This window comes from Pempheris klunzingeri, chromosome 15 (genome assembly GCF_042242105.1).
Source record: "Pempheris klunzingeri isolate RE-2024b chromosome 15, fPemKlu1.hap1, whole genome shotgun sequence".
Lineage (NCBI taxonomy): Eukaryota > Metazoa > Chordata > Actinopteri > Acropomatiformes > Pempheridae > Pempheris > Pempheris klunzingeri.
Genome location: NC_092026.1, coordinates 3,249,510 through 3,270,347, shown reverse-complemented (window position 1 = coordinate 3,270,347; position 20,838 = coordinate 3,249,510). Strand labels below are relative to the sequence as shown.

Genomic DNA, 20,838 nt, shown 5'->3' with positions numbered 1-20,838 from the left:
CTGAGCGTCCAGGCCGCTTCAGTGTCGCTGCTCTCCACATGCACACACCTGCCGAGGGATGAAGACCGAGCTACAATGGAGGAGGTAACTTTGAAAGAGTGTCTGTGCGTCAAGCTGAATCTAAACTCAGGTGTCCTCGGCTAGCTGCGCACTGACCCCAGGGGCTGTGAGGTGTGTTCCTGTGGCTGGTTCCACTGGTTCACACCATGAAGTTTATCACAATACTGTTCTTTAGTGTGATTAAAGGGTTCAACAGTTCAGTTCAGTTCAGTTCAGTGTTTCTCTGAATAGACCATGTGCTCTGTGGGTAAACAACCACTCTGAATGTTTATTCATCTGTCTGACATTGTTTGGTTAATCAGTAGACTTTTTTTCTTTTCTTCATGAAACTAAAAGATGGTGATCACAGTTCTCCAAATTCAAATGTACATTTGATTAGCTGGAGCCCATGTGTGTGTTTTTTTTATTATTATTATTATTCTTCTTGGATAATCTCAAAACAAAGAATCTGGACTCTGCTCTGTTTCTGGGAAAGTTTCCATTCACCTCCATTGTATTAGACTGAAAGCAGAAATTAGCTTCTGAAATATATGAAATGTACCAAAAAACTATCTGCGTAACAAGATGCCACTGGGGAACGAGGAAATGCTGTTTGTGTTTTTGGTGAACCAGCCTTTAAATGATGGGTTTTGGCTCCATACATTAACCATCTTGAGTAAATTGTCTGTAAAAGTAATGGACATTTCTGCTGATCTAATGATACATGATTTGTGATTATTATTATTATTACTTTGAAGGGACAAATCAACTTCAAAGCTCTGAGGGCCAAGTTTCAGGAAGAGGCCCTGCTGGCTCAGTCCAAAACCAGCCGACCAGCTGTTGCAGAGAAACCCAAACACCTTCCTCCCCCTGGAGGTCACTGCAGCTCCGTGGTTAGCAACATTAGCATCTCTGTGGAAAACAAGACACCGGTGGTTCCCCGAGTGATCTTCAGAGATGGGCTGCGGGAGTCTGGAGGCAAGCGGCCAGTTTCCTTTCCACCGCAACCTCAGAGGACCTCCCCCTCACCCCAGCCTGCCAATGGAGAAGGCACAACAAGGCAGTCCCTCAAAGACCGACACATGCCTCTGGTGCTTCCTGTCCTGTCTGTGAAAGAGCAAAGGACCGAAGCGCCAGCCAAAAAGGAACCGGAGCCAGTCCTGCCACGAACTAAAATCAAGAAGAAAGGTTTGCTGCTTCCTTTCAAGTCAACCAAAGCATCAAAAGTCAGTGCAGAAAACGGAGAGGAGCCCACATACTCCGATTTGACCACCAGACCTTCCAGCGCTCCAGGCGAGTTGCCCTCCATGGAAAAACAAACCACAGAAGATGGGGCTTCGCTCCAAAGTGACCAATCAGCCACTGAGTTCCTTCTCTCCAGCCCAGATATCCCACTCACCCCTCCTGCAGCAGAGGCGAGTGTCGACTCAGACAACAGAATCATTAGCACCTTGGAGAGGGCCAAGAAGAAGTTTTCACGCAGGCAGATGTTGATCTCTGCCAAACCGAAGAGCTTGCGTTCCCCGGACTACGCATCACGAGACAAGGCGGTCCCTTCGCCACTGAAGAACGCTGACAGTGTGGAGCCCGAGCTGCCCGTCCCCCCACCAGTGTGTCTGCCCCACCTGGCTTGTATTTCAGCCCGGCCTTTCTTCAAAGCCACCAACGCTGCACGCAGTAAGTTTACGTGTCCACATCAGATACACTGATCATCTTATATTGTTTATTAAGATGACATTCCTAATCCATTGGTGATGTTGTATCTAGAGTCTGCGTTGGGTAAGCAGTTTGGCCGGGATAAAGCTGAACGTCCCTCCATCAGGGCTGGTGAGCCTCATCCGCCCTCTGCTCCACCGAAGAAGCCTCTTCCTACCTTGAGGTCACTGGGGCCGTTGCCACCAAAGCCCCCCAGACCTCCATTAGTAGATCTCAGCTGTTACCACCTACCCACAGTTAACGGTGTGTTAACTTGCTTTAATTTGTTGCTTCATTTCACTTTTGTTTCCCCCCTCTTGTGGCTACAGGCTGAATTATATGATATAATGTGGCATAAAAAGTTGTGTTTTACTTGGACGTCACATACTGTTTATTATCCAGACTGCAGTTTACATTATACTTATTATTTGTGGTAAAACAGAACATCTGCTCAAGTACTGATTCTAGTTTTGTTTTTATTAAAGAGGTGTCACCAGGTCTTAGCCAAACACCAAGCGAAGAGCCAGAGTCTGAGCCTCCATCCATCTCCAGCGCCGTACTCGACGCTCCGGAGTTCCCAGACTTTGAGAATTCAGAGATGGAAACCGCAGATGATGAAGCTGTTGACATCGGTGCGCTAGAACTGGAGGCCTTAGACTTAGTCAGCACCGACCTTCCGGTGCCAGATGACTGCCGAGGCACCGATTTTGAGGATCCAACACCTGACATGTCCGTGTGTGACTCTTCAGAGCACCTTATGGACACCGCCGTCCAAGACCTGAACCTTGGCAGTCAAAATATAATCCCCCTCGATCCAGCCAACTTTCCCGAACCAATAAACCTTTTGGGGTTAGCAGAGCCCGCTGCACCTGAGCCCTGGTCCCAGAGCGAGGAGGGGTTCGCTGATCTTCTGTCTAACTCTCAAGCTGATGAGACTGATCTGGGAGCTGCCGAGTCTCACTCTGCAGACGTGTCGCTGAGTGAGACACATCTAAGGTGAGTTTTGTCATGCCTGCAATCACACTTGATACTTTTTTTTTTTTCACATTTCATTGTGTTTTTTTATTTTCTCGCTCCCCTCCAGTGTGTATCAACAGGACAGTTACTATACGGCGTGCGATAATGTGTATGAGGACGTCGAGAACATCAACCGATTCATCTTAGGACAGAACTTGCATAAACAAAAAGTTGGACTGAAGAGTAAGAATGATTGTTTGATACAATAAAACCTTCTGCAGACATTATTTTTTACATACACATTTATTTTGTTGTTTTACTTCCTTGTCAACCTTTTTTTTATTTTCATTTTTTACAGATCCATATGCTGACAACCACCCTATGGTGACTATGTTTGTTTTTAACCTCACTGACTTTAGAGACACGAATGTGTAACATAATGAAGAAATAATGTGCTTCACTGTTTAACGATCATCTGTTGTGTGTGTTTATTTCAAGAAGGAGGAGGTGTGTCTTAACATGTGGCCGCGGAATCCTTGGTATCTCTTGTTTTTTTTTCTTGTGATTGCTGTGTTTTATCGTTGATATATCAGATGAAAGCCACTGATTTTTCTCTTTTTGTGGCAGGGCCTCTGCATCGGGAGAAAATGCTCCTTCGGCCCATAATCATGTCCTCAGGTATGTCGAGCGTCTCCTCTGTCTCTCTCTCGCTGGTGCTTTGGTAAGAATACAGTGTTGTGGAGCAGGCCATATCCATTTCCCCTTTGTTTTCGCTCCTTATTTAGTTCTTATTCAGATATTTTTACTAGCGTGTGGTTCCATTTATATTTCAGATGGTCTGTTTAATCTTTGTAGAAATGTCCAATTTGTTTTCAGTAAAGAACGCCAAAGCCCCAACGTAGCTGAGCATAAAGAACAGAAGAAGAGGGAGAAGCAGCGACTGGAGAAGGAGAAGAAGGAGCAAAAAGAAAGGGAGAAGAAAGAAAATGAAATGAAAAAGAAGTTCAAAGTAAGTTACACGAGGGTAATAAGCTCTTCCCTCAGCAGCTGCTTTTTAAAGGCCTGTAATGGTTTTCTTTTACAACAAAATGTTACTTCCAATGGTGTCGCAGTGATGGTCTGTAATAAAGCGGTCAAAGTTGTTCACTTACAATCATTTCTCAGCTTGTCATCACGCCGACAGCACTTTCATTGCTGAAATTTGACTCACATAGGTGACGGGCGACGAGGAGCCCATGTACCACGCAAAGGTGATGGTTGCCAGCAAGGTTCGCAAGAATGACCTGCCTGTGAAGAGCGGGGACACGGTCGGCATCATTCGCACCACCAGCTGCCCCAAAGGCAAATGGCTGGCCCGAGACGCCAACCACAAGTGTGAGTGCTTGTGTTTTGAATTGTGTCACATGATTCGACCTGGACGTAAAAAATTCACCTGGATTTCTGAGAGCGACATCTGATCACAAAAAAAAATTAAAGCTGCAAGCAGCATTGAAGGGCCCTCGCAAATGCGCGCACATCGGGGCGCGTCCGCAGCCGCGGATGTGGCCGCGCGGTTCGGCTGAGGCTGGGCAAATTTGCATGACGTCTGCACGGAAGCCAGATGTACGTCACGCCTATCGCTCCAAAGTTTCACATAAATCTGACCATCTTTGTCACGAGAGACTGAGATCCTGTTGTCTGTGGCTGTTGCCGTGACCGTGAGGCAACGAGGGCACATAGATGTCCGTTAATCCCAAAGTCTTATCCAGCATTTGATGTGTGGAAGAATTAGTGAGTCAGTAAGAATGTACACAAAACACGTAGAATTCAAAGAACCTGTGTGTTCATGAGATCAGATACTATAAAATGTTCCCTTAATAGTGTTGCAGTAGAGTAACACACACTGAAAACACATTTTTAACTCCAAAAGGAATACAGTCTCGTCCACATTTACATCACAGCGTTGGTGGTTTCTCTGTGTTTTCAGTAACTGCTCTTGGCTTTTGCAGATGGTTACATTTCAGTCATGAATGTCGAACTAAACATCAAGGAGATGCTGGAACTTGGCAAGAAGGCTCAAGCAGCTGGACGAGGAGGCAACCTGGAGGGAGATACCATCAGCATCGGGAGCAGGTATTGCGTAGCTCACTGATAAAATTCCTCGTATTCATCATTTCAAAATGATTTGTAACCAGCCCTCGCTTGCCGGTCCATCAGTGCGCGTCACGATCAATGATCAATGTCTCTTTGTTTTGCAGATCCTCCAGCCACCCTGTACTAACAAGCAGCTGTAAGTGTCCGTAGCCTCTCCACAAAAACATTAAGCTCTATTGTTATTGCACTGTAACCTCTAACTCTAACTTAGCTGCTTCAGCTGCAGCCGAATAAATGCAGCACGTACAAAGTTAACCGGTTGATGTAATGTATGGACTTGTTGACCGACGGAGAGCAGTTGTACAGAGTTCGGCAAACGGCCCAAAGAGTCGCACAACACAACGCAGGCCTGGGTAGCTTAACTACTTCTCATCTGCTTGACAGCCACGTGTTGTTTTATGATTGAGAAGGAATTCCATGTAAGCTGGGTTTCCACCCTGCCAAACATCTATCACCAGCATGAGCAATGTGCTTAATCAAACGAATTTGTTTTTCCACAGTCACGGATGACAGCGAGGAGTGGGCCTGTGAGGATGAGACCCTCTCACCCTACAATGAAAGCCAGTAAGACCGACAAGTTCACTGTCCTTTTACTGTGGCTTGAAGTTGGCTTCAAATTCCGTTATATCCAAGAAGAATGACGGGCAGCGGCGACCACATCAGAGTGCATTTAGCTCATCCCCCCCCCCGAGAGATGTGATTGAACGTATGTGGTGTATATAATTATTTTCTTTCTCTCCGCTGTGCAGTAGCTTCCCCCAGCAGACTGCCTCCATGCCTGAGATGTGTGAGTACATTTTATACGCAGTTCTTTTGAAGTGAAAACACCAGAACAGAGGATGGTTTCTTGCTCCTCTCAGGCTTCTGGTTCGGTGGTTGTTTTACGTTCTGCATCGACATGTGGCAGAGCGTAAACGTGCCTTTGATGTGCCCTTTCACCGTATTACTGTCCCCCCCACCCCTCCTCCCTCACCTACCCTCCCACCTCTGCCCTTCATGTGTTCGCTTTGACAGCATGCAGCCATGTCAGCGCCCAGCACACTCTGAGTGATGCCAACCTGGAGGACCTACACACACAGTAAGTCTCACAACACACAGGTGTCAAAACAGATACCTTGGCATGTTCTTCATGCTCACCCGTATGTACATAAACCTTTCTGCATGCGCCTCTTCTCAATACGGCGAGTGTGTGCATGATGCCTGTATATTTCTTCATGACTAGCTAAATATTAAACATTGGACAGAAGAATAATAATGTGGCGAGCTAAAGAAATTCATAATGGGGAACATTATGCATTGTGGTCCTGGAAGCAAGTGAAGCTATTTGGTCTGGAGTCGTCTACTATATGATTACAGTCAGACAATCCGATGGCACTAACACAGGGGACACAACAAACTAGGGCTGCAACTAATAATAGTTTTCAATTTCAAGAAAATCTACAGATTATTTTCTCATTTCTTCCTTAAAATGATCGAATATAGGAGAAATGGAAATTATAATTTCCCAGAGCCTAAAGTTGAACAGCTCGATTAGTCTAATCAGCGCTGTGAGTGCCAAAAATGTTTGGTGAGATTACGGACCAGGCCAGCGGGGCCATCGCACGGGGGGGCTTGGACTGCCTCACCCATGCATGGCGGGTGGCCCAAGACTTCCCGAAGGAAGCTGAACGCCAAATGGGGCCCTCACCGTTGGGCCCCATTTGGTATTTAAGCAAGTTAAGCACTTGAACCCCGAGACCTTTGGGATTTAAAGCATGAGCTGACCACTAGGGCTCCCGGGCCCACGGATGCTTACAGTGCAAGCTGAGGTGTTGGCATCTCCTGTTATCTCTTAACCATGTGTTATCGTCACCTTTGGCCTTTGGATTCCTTTTGGAACAAATGGAGGGTATCGGCACCTCTTGGACCCAAACACTGATCATGAACACTTGAACCCTTTCATGCATAGAGGTCACTACAGTGTGCAGCTATTCAAAAGCTGTTTTCTTGTATATGCATGAGTTTTGATGGCGTAGCTGCACATCAGCCACTACAGTGAAGCTGCTGCATCATCTCATACACTGACTGCTGCCCAGTGGGAAGCCAAGATGGCCGACAGACAGCCAGAAACACCAAGTTGCTCTTTTTTTTCTGTTCAAACCTTCTATAAAAAGAAACTCTTGCAGGTAAGAAACATATGGTGACATCAAGTAACATCTAAGGAGTCATGCAATTGCTAAATTTTCCAAGTATTGATTTTATATTGGGAGGAAATTATGATTAATCACATGTCCACCGGATTGTACATCATGCATCAGTGGCTATCAACGACTGGACATGTAAATATATCTTTATAAAATATGGGTTGAAAGAAAAATAAAGTTCAAACCTTGTTTTTCAGTCTAAAGATGAATAAAAACACTTCTCCTGACTGAGGTCATCATAATTCATGCATGAAAGGGTTAAGGGTAATATTTAAAGGTTACTGTATTGGATCATAATGTATTATATAGGTGCTCCCTGTAGGAAAAATAATAACTTCAGTAAAACAAGTCCTAACAGTTTCTTGTCTACATCCTTAAGGACCAGACACGAGGCCCTGCAGAAACTAGCCATCTTCTTCCAACACAGCAAAGAGGAATTTGGTGACAACCCTGATAGTGGAGGAGCAACACCCACAAAGTACAGTATTCTCTTATTCAGTACCTCAACCATTACTGTATTGAAAGTTGTCATATTCCACTGATATTGTTATATGTTTTCTTAAATTAAAAGCCTTTTCTTTATCCATTCTATCCTCTACAAAGTGCTGAGCCACCAAGTAAGTTTAGAGAGTTTTTCCATGACTCCTCTGTTGTCGCCACCTTGGCTCACTCTCACTGATAATGGTGGAGGGTACTTAAGAGTCTCTTTAAGGACGCTGCAGTCTCAACACCAGCTCGGCTTCTTGCCTGTAATGGAAAATAGCTTGAGTACATTTATCTGATTCCTGTAACCTGGAGACGTGGTGCATGGCGGGTTGCAGACGCAGTTCAAAAGCTGAACGTGACATTTGTATCTGCTTGTCTTTATCCAGACTTCTTGTGTGCCGTTGAGGAGCCTCCATATCCGTAAGTATTGACGGTTTCCCTTCTAATCGGCCAGTGAAGCACACACAGCACTCGAGGTCCATCCTCCTCATGACCCACGTTGTCCCATTGTGTTTTGTCCGACAGTGAACAGGAGGTTGACTTCACAGAGCTGGAGTTCCTCCCTCCCCCACCTCTATACGCTGACACCTTCTAGTCACAACACCGGGTAAAACGGGGACTGCTAGAATGAATAAAACTTACACCGTTCACTTTACTTTTGGGGTTCGATGCCCTTGTTTGACCCTCCAGAGTGGAGACAAACAAACCATGACGAACACAGCTGCTGATGTCCCTCTACTATAAGCCTGATTTCACCTTTTTGTTGAGTTTGTTGTGAATACTGGTAGATTTTCACATTGTGTTCTACACTTGTTTTTCTTTTCCTGTTACTGTTTAATGAAGCACAAAATAAATTTTTGCACTTTATCTAAAATTTAAAAAAAAAAAAAAAAAGCAATGACATCAAGTAGCCAACTGTTCACTTTATAGTAGCTTATAGTTGAGGATTTGTTCATGAATATATATTTTTTTCTTGGTTTCTGTGTTCCATCTAATAAATATTTGCCATTGATTTATGCTCTGAATGACATTTTTATGCCTAATGCATGCAGTGTAGCTCCCACATAGATGCTCTTGTGAACTTCTGCTCCCACTCCTGGATCTTTTTCACCATTTTTGTGGCTGACTTTGCTCTGTGAAGTCCCCCACCCTCCCATCCACCCTCCCGTGTTGTTGCCTGCCTCCCCCAGCACCAGGGAGGTGAGTGTGGGAGAAGGAGCCGCCATATGGCATTAATTGACAGAGAGGAGGGTCTGGAGGAGTGGCTTTTCTTGGAAGGCTGTCGCAGGACTCTCACTACCCCCAAGGAGAGAGGGGCAGAGGAGGGTTAGAAGAGAGCAGGGAGCGAGCTGTGGAGCCAGAGGAGCCGGTGGTCAGACTTTTAAAGTAGATTTCCTCAGACTCACATTAGTACAGACGTGCATCAGGACTCCTGAAGAGAAAAGCCACTTGTAGTAGATAGTAAATACAGTACAGGCAGCACTGCGGTAGCTAAATATATATAGAAATATATTTTTTTACCCTTTTATTTGAACCACATAACACGTTTTTAAATGCAACGCTGTTTGATTTATGAGAAAACTATGGCAGCCGAGGCGAGGAGTTCACTGAACAACAATAACTGCAAAGACCACAGCAGGAGGAAGTTACTGGTCGGAGTGGATCTCTTCTGCCTGTTTTTAGGTAAGAGTCCAACTGTGTGTTAATTAATTAAATAAATGAGCATGTGTGACTTTACTGCGGGGACTTTTGGAGCCAAGCTGTGAATTTATGGCTTCTTTGTTGTTGTTGTTGTTGTTTTTTAAATCTTCCTCTTTCGTGGTAACACATGTTCTTAACTTTACAGGTCACACACAGCGTCTTGAGTTTAGTATTAAGTTCGCCTTAGTTTGTTTTTTTGGCTCTTCGTGTTGTCTTTATCTGTCATCATATAGTTTCCTACGTATTTTTTAAGCTTATTTCTGGTATTTAACCGCTAGCGTTAGCTTATATTGTGTGGTTGTACCGGCAGTACTTGTAATTTAAATCACATTTTTACTAAAACTATACTGGTAGTTAACGTTAAGCTAACTAAATGTAAATTAAGTTAACTAAAAATATCAAAATAGTCGAAAACTAATTCACCGCTAAAGCTAACTGCTAGCATAAATGTTTTTAGCTAACTAACGATAAGCTGTGTTGCCAAAGCAACAAGTGATGCTCCATAGCAACTGTAGCCTAGTTACGGGTTTAGCTGGAACGGCTAGTAAGCTAGCGACGTTATTTTCAGTAATTGCAGCAGTTTAGCAAGTGGAAGTCTGTTTTCCTCAGCCTCCCAGCAAAAAAAAGAAAGTAATAAATTGCTCCTGGAGGGATATGTTTCTTTGGTCTCCACCCACACCTGTACTGTACCTCTGCTCTGCTTTGACTCCTCATTATATGGCTCACATTCCACACCTGCAGGAATTCTCTTGATCTCAACATCTGGCATAACATATTTATGTGTGTGCGTGTGTGTGTGTGTGTGTCTGCGGAGTAATTAAGGGAAGTGGTGGAAAGGTCAGACATGTGTGTGAATGTGTGTGCACACATGATCACTAGCACAGGTCCTGTGATGTTCAACAGCTGCAGACACTGGGTTGTTATTGTGGGTAAAACATTCTTTCACATTGAAATTTGAGCCCAGAAGTCCTGCAAAGGGTTTGCCCGTCCTTGGGGCTTAAACCTTTTGCCCATTCACTAATTTCACTCGTGTAGTTTCTTCTCCCATATAACCATATGTTTCCAGTGTGCTGCTCTGTGGAACATTAGTGTAAGACCATGATTACAAACAGCAGCACAACTCTGAAATAAAAATGTTGCAACTGTATGGGAAAGCATCAATCCAGCTATTGTTAAAACAATCCCATGAAAGTTCTTCTACTTTTTCCTGGCAAGCTATATTTAGTGTATTGTAGTTATTGTTTCTGTGGAGGGTAAATCCCCGTGATTTGCTCTGTACACTACTTCCCACAGAGACGCTTGTCAACAAACCAGCAGTGTTTTTCTCCCTAAAGATGTGGTGTAAAGACAGCAACCACAAGGAGGAAATGGTGGGCCAGTCCTGGTAATCAGCACTCCTCTAGTCTCTCACGCTGATTGCAGCTCTAGCATTACTGCATCCAGGGAAGTATCTTCCCCTCTCTCTCCCATGCACAGACCACTGGTGCCAGTAAAGATAACATCAGACAGTACACTAGAGGAGAAATTCTCCCTGATTCAGCTGTGATTGCAGCACAATCTTGACAAATGGTAAGAGTGTTGCTTGAAGGCACGGTGAGGTGATCGGGTTCAGTTTACATTAAGCCGTAGCAGGTGGCTTTTATGTTTTCCAGCTAATCGTCTTATGTTTCCATGTCTGCTTGCCTGGTTTCTGCTCTCGGTAGAAGGAGGTTAGTCAGCTACAAATGGTCAGTTCACCCAAAAAAACAACAATAAAAAAACATTGTTGTAATGTTGATGGCATTTAATGCTTGTGGAATTTATGTTGGGATTATCTCAAGTATCTCCATACTTAAAACAGAAACTTAAAGTATCACCATTGTTATTTGGTCGAACTGACCCTTTTAAAATGAGCCCTCATAAGCTTGATCACAATCAGATGTACTGAAAATTTGCATTTTAAATAGTGCAAATAGCTCGAAGTCTCAGTCAAAGAAGCTGACATTGCAGTCAGGAGTTGACGTGAAAGCAATTAAAAGAGGTAAAGATTCAGTTGAACTTCATGCACTAAAAGAAGTTAAAGTGTCAGGAGTGGTAAGTGGAGCTAAAGGTTCACTTTGGGGTTATTTAAATTTTAAATTACATCTTCAGATGAACTGAACCCATGTATATGTACTTTATGTATATTTTCCACAGGTTGTACTGACTGATGTCTGCAATGTTTTTATAATTAAGATGTCTTCAGACAATGTTGCATATGTTTATACATATATATATGTGTGTGTATATGTTGTTGACGTTGTGTATGATTTATTCATGATTGCACACGTGAATTGTTAGCGTCAGTGTTTTGTCAGCTGTGTGTGTGTGTGTGTGTGTTTTGGGTAAACTACCTCTTGTGTACTTTCTCTTCTTCAGATATGTTGATGGTAAAAGGAGGGAAAAACAGAAAAACAGCAGCAGTTATAGCCACGAGCTATTTAATGCAAATGCGCTTTTATTTAACCTAAACAGGCAGACCTGGTTTACCCCCCACGGTGAAGTAAGTTCGACAGACGGGGAGCACAGGTTGTAAAAACAACTGCATCTGTGTATACACCACAACTACCTCAGACATGTATACATTTCAACGCCAGACAGTGAGAGATCCCTGCAAGTGGAAAATGTGCGTCTGTTTGTTTTAATAGTCACACTTGGCGTTTCGGCGACTGCCTCAAAAAATATGGCGGGGATGTAATTCAGCGTGAGGGTTCTACATTGATTCTAGTTTCCACAAACTGAGGCTACATGGAACTGGGGGAAAGGCAAGCGGGCAAGGGTAGGAAACTCAAAAGAAGCGTGTCTCAACCATAACTTTTGAGTAGAGACGGCGCTCAGTTATGTCCTGAAAAAGTCATCATCGTTCTTCATTTACTGTGTTTGCTTATTTTCCATTAGGATTCGCCAGTTGATTGTTAAACAAACCGCTTCAGGGCTAAAGTGAAAAGAAGACACCTGATGTTGACATTAGAAAGTGAGACCTGGGGGAAAAGAAAAATCTCTCTCCAGCTATAATCCCATTTTGTTTGTTTCTGTTCTCCTTTGGTTGTTGTTGAGCTAATGCTGAACACATACCCGCGCCTGCTGACTGGTGTTGTTGTTGGCAGGACGAGGACACCCTCCTCCTCTTCCTTCTCCCCAGGCTGTTAGAAGCGAGAAAGGAGGGACAGGGTAGGAGGGGAAAATCCTAACGTGCTGCACTCAGTGCTGATGCTGCACTGTTTAGACGAAGAAAATCCAGCTGATTGTCTGGAAAGCGGGACCTAACAGCGTCTGGTTGTGGCTGTGTGTTTTTCCCCTTCTTTCCAATCAGCTGTTTGAAGCACTTGACCCGTGCAGGCCCCTCAAACGCTGCAGACACTTAGTTTCATCAGTCCATTTGATTTGTGGAGAGTCTCTCTCTCTCACTCTATCAATCTCTGCCTCTGGCCTCACTGTTTGTGTCATATCTGTGAATGTGTTTAGAGGCGTTTGCAGGGGTCAGGACTGAGGTTAACGTGTTTCCCACCCGGCACTTTTTCTTTTTTGTTAGGGCAGCCATAGTCCCTGTTTTGGGAAGGTCTGTGTGGTTCTGTTCATGGCCAGGCTAAGCAAACCAAAAGGATCAGACACTGAGTATTTAGCACACTTAAAAGTACTGTGTATTTTTACAGTTCCAGAGCTCTGAGAGGTACCACCCTGCTCTCTGTCTCACCACCAGACTTGTTTCAGGGGCTGTTCAGAGCTCCGTCCAGGTATTTGTTTGAAGAGCGAGAATGAAAACGAGAAAGTTAATAACGTGAATCCTGCTGAATGTGGAGGGAAGGCCGTCGCTCTGGAGTTCCCATCAGGCAGCAGAGCCCTGTCCGTAACCTGAGCTCAAACCAGCTGGACCTTCAAAGTCAGCTGTGTGTGTGTGTGTGTGGATGTAAGGGGTTCAGGGGCTCAGCAACTGAAGCGAGTGTTGACATTTGGTTTGAGAAATCACGCCCCCTCCACCACTACAACCATCAGCAGCAGCTCTCAGCACTGACCCCTACACCCTGGTGCTTTTTAGCTTTTGAGACGGAGGAGGGGAGCGTGTGAGAAACAGAGCGCTGGTGTTTGTTTTCCTTTGTATGGGCACATAGCAGAATTATTCAAAGAGTGACTTGAAAGCGCCATCATCAGTTAAATAACGCTTTGAAGTGATTTGAAAGTGTGTTTTCCAAATCCTGTCAGAGATTTGAGGCCTCTCCTGGGTACCACATTCACACTCAAATTTCAAAGTCCTTTGGTAAATGGGGAAAATAAGCTGTCCTCTTTGGCTTGCATCTTGGTAACACCCACTCTATATTTGTTGTCAGGAGATAAATAAGATCTTTTTGCCATTTTAAGTGGCGAAAGACACTAAATTGATCAGACGCAGAAACCCCCCCAGGGCATCTTAAAGTGGGGCTTTTTAAGTGCACTTGAAAGCCTCGGCAGGAAAGGAAGGAAGGCTCTGATAGTGTATGGGTGTTTTTTTTTTTTCCCCTTGTCATTTAGCAGCAATGGTCCTTCTTAAGAACATGACACATCCAAGCCTTTTAGCGCTAACTAGGCCTGTTTGCAATCAGTTGATGTTATTCTAAGCTTAAAAGGTTCACTTAAGTCTAAAACAATGATGCAGCTTTGATTTTGGCAGTAATGTCAACATTTATTTTGTCATTTATGCTCATTTTGTCATGACAGCATCAGTGTCAGTTTTGAAAATGGGATGTGATGCAGCGCTTGATTGCACGCCTGTTGGGAGTCTTTAAGCTGTTTGGATGACTGTCTGAGATTGCTGTCTGTCTGTGCCTTTGTTTGCTTTTCAGTGTGTCCTCCTCTTGATAATGTCTGTCAATGCAGCTGTCCACAGTGTTGGTTTAAAGAGCCGTCTGACCTGTGCTCGTGTGTGTCCAACCATACAGTGATGCTCGTTGCCGTGTTTTTGCACAAATCTCCCTTCCCGCCTTACCAGAGAGGATTCTTCTGCAACGACAACAGCATCAGGCTGACCTATAAGAGCAGCACGGTGTCCACCACCGTGCTCACGGCTGTGGGCGTCACTGTGCCCGTGGTCTCAGTAAGTCCTGCTGCGGTACTGCAAGAGAACTAGAGAGCATCTGCTGGGACACCCTCACTCCATCCAGTGATTGGCTTGTGACGCCACAAAACACATGATTGGCTCAACAGACTCTGGCTCCCACTCAGTGGTTTTTCATGTTTCACGAAGTAGTCGTGTGTAATGAACTTTACTGCCAATCGGTTCTGAAAGCTACCGTATATTATCAAACACTTTCAGACTGATTTCTTACCCGAGAGCTGAGGCCACAGTTGTTGCAAGTAAAAATGCCAAAATGAGCTTGAGCAACTGCCAGTTATTTTCTTTAATAATTCAATAAATTTGATTTTATAAAATGTCCAAAAAGCCGAAGTTAACTATTTGAAATTGCTCGTTTTATCCGATCAGCAGTCCATAATCTGGAGATATTGACTTTACAACTATAAAAGACTAAGAAAGGTATTCACATTTGAGAAGCTGCAGTCAGTGAATTGGTGTAATTTTTTGGCGGCCCCCTTATTGAATTTATCCTCAGGTGAAGTTTCCTCAGGTGTTATGGAGATGGTACATGTGATCACATCTGAACCTTCTCCATGACAACTGAGCAAGCGACCATCTGCTGATGAAGGTCAAGAGAGTCTACTTAAACTTTGTAAGAAATCTAGTAATTGGATCTTGAGTTAAGCTCTTACGTCAAAACAATAAGCAAACTGTCATTTTACTGTAAACACAGAATAATCAACTAATTGTTTGAGCTCTAGTCTCTGAGTTTATTTTAGGTTCCTTCTACTTTCGACACTTCATTGTCGTTTTATAGCGAAATTAACAGACACCAATGGCAGTCTGGAGATGTAGAGATCAGTCTGAAAACATACGGTGTGCTTTGGACAACGAACAGCAGTAAAGTAAAGCATACATGATTTGTAGTTAACAGGCTAAGACATGCAAAAAACACAGGTATGGTTCCTTTAAAAAAACAAAAAATCCCTGCTAATACTGAATATTGACCAAAGCTGGAGTCATTATTCCTTCATTAGTCACACATAACAACCTCAGAATGGATGGAGCTGGTCCCAGATGTTCCCTTGTTGCCTCTCGCTTGTACCTGCGACCTCAGTAATTTGCGTGTCATTAACCCACCACCTCCATCTCTCCCTCTCTCCCTCACCCGTTCTCACCCCCCACCCCCACTCCCCCCTTTCTTCCTCTCTGTGCCGCTCACTGCTTCCTCACACTAGCCGGCCTGCCTTTCTTGGTCATTGAGACCAGCGCGGTTCAGCCTTACCGTAGAGGGTTTTACTGCGATGATGAATCCATCAAGTACCCAGCCAAAAACGGAGACACCATTAGCGACGGTGTGCTTAGTGCTGCTGGCATTCTTATCACCATCCTGTCTGTAAGTCACCTCACTCTGATCACTAATGTCATCACTCCTTGTGTTTCAGCAGCCTTCACCATTACTACCAGCACCCACTGACTCCTTGTACTAGATGCTGACCACATAATTTCTCATCATCAGCGTAGTTGGATCATTCTAATAGTTTTCCAACAATATCTCATAATGTTGTAGTGATGTAGAGATTTTAAATTTGTAACACCTGTTCATGTTTGTCTGCACGTACATTCCCACTGCACCCATGTCCAGAGCAATACACTTGTACACCCTCCATCCTACACGACTTCTGGAACAGCACGTCTCCATAACCTGTGCTTTCAGTGCCTCCGACTGGCTTCAGCTCATTCAAGATAAAGTAAAGTCAACAGCCGTTGTTCGCGGCTGTCCTTTTGAGGGCTTAAGATGACTCGGTCGATTACAGCACTCGAGCAAGCGAAGCACTGAGTAGTTTGTTGCAATCTCCTGGGAGGAAACAGTGAGGATGTATCCAAAATCTGCACTCTAAACCGTCATCCCACCATCCCGTAATTCATATTCGCCACTGCCCAGAGGTTGAAGCATTACACTCGGTCTCCAGCGTCTTCCCTGTTACGGTTTTCAGACATGCTTCTATTTTGAGTAATGCATCTCTCTCCATTGGCAGCCTTTCAGGGAGACTTGACACAGATAGCTGCGACCCAAAGCGTTTTAGCAGCCTTTGTATTTTTTTTTCCCCTCACTTTCACATTTAAGTGCATGAAGTGTGCTGGTCTTTGAGCTATCTCAAAGCACTTCTAAATACACAGCAGAGTGATGGTTAAAATCCAGTGTAGATACCGACACAAGGCTCGTCTTGTGCTGCTGTGGCCAGCGTAGATAAGGTGAAATAGCAGTAACCTCTGTAGAATTCCACTCTGCACTTCTACCAAATCAGTATATCAGATATAAGACAACCCTGCATCCTGACATCCATCCCCAAACCCACCCACTTCCACACCTAAGAAAGAAATACACAACACACAGAGAAAATAAGCATTACAAGTTTGAAATTGTAAGTTATTCCCTTCACACATGGGCCCATTGTCATGTCTGTAATGGGATATTGGCTCCATTTCCCAAATTATTTTAATTATGGTATGTCAAGCAACAGCAAAGTTGCCATTTAAAAAGTGTTTTTTCTATCTGAAAGCCATGGCAGCCATGTAGCAACCACCTGTAAATGCACTGGGAACCACTGCTAACACCCCAACACCTAAGCAGCTAGCACATAGGGAACACTTCTAACATCTTAGCATCTATTTAGCAAACAACTAGCCATCTCACTGGAAATGTAATACCGTAGCAACTATTTAGCAGTGGTACTCTAGACCCCTAACAACAGTTAGCAGTGTCTCAGCAGGTACCAACACATTAGCTATTGCAATGAAAATGCCACGTGATAGGTAATATGTTAGCAATGGGCTAGTAAAACAGAGTCCTGGGACATACATTAAGCAGCAGGCGCACATTCTGTCGAAGCTCTCACTCTGTGGTGTTAGTCAGCACTGCCACAGCATGTGCGGTTGTCACCTGGCAGACCGGCAGTGGGAACTGGCCTTTCTTGCCTCATGGCAGGGATTCTCCATCGTCTCTCCCTGCAGCCAGTGGTGCCCTCGCCCTGGAGAGCAGACTACTATACGGGCTCGGGGCCACAGGGGTTTTCATGGTGAGAAGGAGTTCTGGCCCCGTGTAATTATGGTTGACGCAATGGTTGTTCGGTTAAATACTGTAATTGGTGGGGTGGAATTGTGGTGAGAGCCCAAAACAAGAAGACTCTGCCAGATATCTCATTTTCCCCCAAGCAAAACGTGACTTTTCAATCCATCTCCCCCCAAGAGCGTTCTGGCCCGCCTTTGTGTTTTCTGGTTCAGAAAACATTAGGTCATTTAGTGCCTCATTTCACAGAGCTGAGACACACAAGAGGCTACATCCTTTCTAATTTATGCAGATCTTTTTTCTTTTTTTGAAGAAATTACAACACCATGGTGTCATTTTAGGAAGACAAGAAGTTGACAGAAGCCACAAATCAGCGCCCTCAGTGTAACAGCTTTATATCCCACAATGCCAATTCATTCATTCATTCATTCACATAGTTCAATTTTTCACACAAGGGGAACCAGATGTGTTTGCTCCCCCTCTCCTGTTTCCCATGAAAGCAGCTGGGCTTTATCGAGCTGGCTCTAAAGGCCTGGATGGTGGAAACAACACACTCTATCAGCTTGTTAAATCTCTGTAAAGGCGATCCTTCTGCAGCGAGGGTTTCCCAGAATGAGACTTATTTCTGCGCCCCTCGATGGAATGCCTGATGAAATGGAGATACTAACATGAAAACAGCCAGACATCCCTTGTGAAATAGGAGCCGTTTCAAAAAGACAGCCTGAGCAGTGAAAAACAAACGTGCCCCCGACGTGCGCCTGGTGGAGTCTGGCCACCAGAATCAGACACGTCGCCTAGCTCAGCGTTTCTGCTGATTAGAACCAGCGGTGCCTCCCCCGCTCCCTCCCTACTCTCTCTCCCACTCAGCTCTCCTCTCACCTTCCTCTTTCTTCCCCTCTCTCCTCGTCTCCTCGTTCATTTGCACTCTTATCCTATAACTCCTCTCCTTTTCACACTCTTTTTTGGCTTTCACTCTCTGCCTTCCATCCCTCCACTTTCTCTCCTGGAACTCCCCTAAAACTCTCATCCTGACTCCCCTTCCACCTTTCGTTTGAGAGCTGCTGGAGGACAACAGGGAACGAGGGGGTTGGGAAGGCGTTCTTTGAGCCTCAACAGCTGCTGTGAGTTATGGCTATCCACCTCCCTCTAAGTGTGCCTCGCACGTCAATCGTCGGTTTTAGACGGTGGTTTATTTACACACTTACAGAAAACTATACATGTCGGACAGTTTGAGTTGCCTCCCACGTCGCCTCGCTGTTTTCTCCCAGAAGTAGAATGGCACAGGAAAACACAATCTGCAATAAAGGAGCCCTTTTCACACAACTTCTATTTCAGCTGCTCATAACAACATCTTGATCCTGGACAAAAGTTGTTTTAGTCACATACAACAATGCTGCATTCACAAGTTACACTGATCTAATGACAAAAACAGTGCGGACAGGCAATACTTGAATGAAAAATACCTTACAAGAGCATGTTTGTTAGGCTGTTATTCTAATCAGATATTATATTCAGATAAGAAGTAGCAAATACTGTGAATTACATGTAAAAATTGAGCATTGTTCTTGAGTGGCCAAACAAATTCCTCTGTCTCAGTAATATGATTTCAATGTGCTGTTCCTCATAAAATATTTTGGCTCTCCTGCACTCACACATTTTCGCTTAGCACACAGGAGATCTGAATTAGTGCTTAGGAATCCGGGTGGACACCGGGAGTGTGTCAAAATCATAATATTTACTGACAGTACTCTCTCCTCTGCGTCTTCAGATCGTCATTGGAGAGAGCTACAGGATCTACTTTCTGAACGAGGGATCCAAGTCTTTCGTAGGGAACCCCTACATTTCTGCTCTCTACAAGCAGGTTGGCGTGTTCATCTTCGGCTGTGCCATCAGCCAGTCCTTCACGGACATCGCCAAAGTGTCAGTGGGCCGCATGCGTCCGCACTTCCTCGACGTGTGCAAGCCTGACTTTTCCACTATCAACTGCTCCCTGGGCTATATCACTGACTACCAGTGTCAGGGGCCAGAGAGCAAAGTTCAGGAAGCCAGGTAATGGCCACATATAGAAACATATTTTAAAATTACATTCTAACTTGTGGTGCATTGCTGATCGTCCTCTTTTCTTCTCAGGAAGTCTTTCTTCTCTGGACATGCATCATTCTCCATGTACACCATGCTTTACCTGGTGGTGAGTACTGGACACACACACGTTCTCTTGTGCATTGCAACAACAACAACAACAACAACATAATGAAAACAAATGTCAGCAACAAAAAACCTCTGTCTCTCGTACAGTTTTACCTACAGTCTCGGTTCACTTGGCATGGAGCACGCCTGCTGCGCCCTCTGACCCAGTTCACCCTCATCATGATGTCTTTCTACACCGGCCTGTCACGCGTCTCTGATCACAAGCATCACCCCACTGATGTCCTGGCAGGTTTCATCCAGGGAGCTCTGGTGGCCTATTGCATAGTGAGTGGTTCTGTTATGTTGTGATATTGTAACTTACTATATAAGATTAGATCGTAAAGCCCATTTTGAGTGGCCTTACTATAGATTTTATGTTATTTTCAGTATTTAAGTTAAATATTAATGCGTTTTTGTAAAGCATAAAAGTGTGAAAACAAAAATTACCAGTATGTGAAGAGAAAAAAGCACGTGTCTTGAGTTTACACTACAATTCTTCATTTGTAAAAACTACAGTTTAATCATTAATGGCAGAGAGTTTTTTGACAGATGCATTAGCCAAATGTTGTCATGAAGATTTGTCCTCATTAAACTGAGAACATTTAGTAGCGGTTTTATTTCAGCTATTTGAATAATAGCTGTCAAGTGCTACAAACAATTGGCTGTTAGCATTTGAAGAAGAGAGTACATTCAAATTTTATTGTAAAGGGTGCATTTAAATGGAAAACAGAAGGGGACCTAATACAGAACCTTGAGGAACCCCATACTGTATCTGCAAAGGAAAGGAAGTGAAATGGACTGTCTGAGGGAATTATGATTATGTGACACATTTTGATTATGATTTATCTTTTTTTTTTCCCCTTCACAGGTATTCTTTGTATCTGATCTGTTCAAGCCCAAAGGTAGACGCTCTAGCCTATCGCCAACCCCAGTAAAGAAAGATCTCGTTCCTGCAGCAGACATCAGGGAGCGGAGCAACCATCTCATCATGGCATAGAGACGAATACAGACTGACTGTACATAACCCTGACCTGTGCCATTCAAATCACTACTACAGCCACTGGTCAAGACTGGATAAAAATAAACTCCAGCAATCTGTATATAATACAGACGAATGTGGAATCTTGAACATCTCAGAGGATGAGAAGAGGCTACGGAAAACAGTCAAGCAAGTTTTGCTTCCTCAACGGAAATTCACCCTTTCCCTCAGTCTCACCAGACGTCTAAATGTGGAAAAGGGAGAGGACCAGGGATATTTGTTCCTCTTCTGTTTTGAAGATTATAGGAGATTCTCCTCTATCAGCGCCTTTCCGTAGTAGAGA

General features: G+C 44.2%; 1 protein-coding gene across 1 annotated transcript; it reads left to right on the top strand.

Annotated features, from left to right (window-relative positions):
* The first annotated feature begins 75 nt into the window (after window positions 1–75).
* LOC139214047 (uncharacterized) lies at window positions 76–20,513 on the top strand. The gene is made up of 22 exons (XM_070844784.1): window positions 76–84; window positions 798–1,716; window positions 1,807–1,998; window positions 2,220–2,730; window positions 2,819–2,934; window positions 3,050–3,075; window positions 3,190–3,230; window positions 3,319–3,369; window positions 3,568–3,700; window positions 3,906–4,065; window positions 4,680–4,803; window positions 4,929–4,960; window positions 5,325–5,388; window positions 5,577–5,611; window positions 5,839–5,902; window positions 7,387–7,485; window positions 16,481–16,506; window positions 17,275–17,339; window positions 19,098–19,378; window positions 19,460–19,517; window positions 19,625–19,801; window positions 20,385–20,513. The coding sequence occupies exons 1-22, from the start codon at window positions 76–78 to the stop codon at window positions 20,511–20,513; spliced, it is 3,312 nt and encodes a 1,103-aa protein (XP_070700885.1).
* Window positions 20,514–20,838: the final 325 nt, after the last annotated feature.

Excerpts from the sequence above, each read along its gene's own strand:
- LOC139214047 (XM_070844784.1), top strand. Across the intron at positions 3,701-3,905 it reads AAATGAAAAAGAAGTTCAAA|GTGACGGGCGACGAGGAGCC; the intron begins GTAAGTTACACG and ends TGACTCACATAG. Across the intron at positions 19,379-19,459 it reads AGCAAAGTTCAGGAAGCCAG|GAAGTCTTTCTTCTCTGGAC; the intron begins GTAATGGCCACA and ends TTTTCTTCTCAG.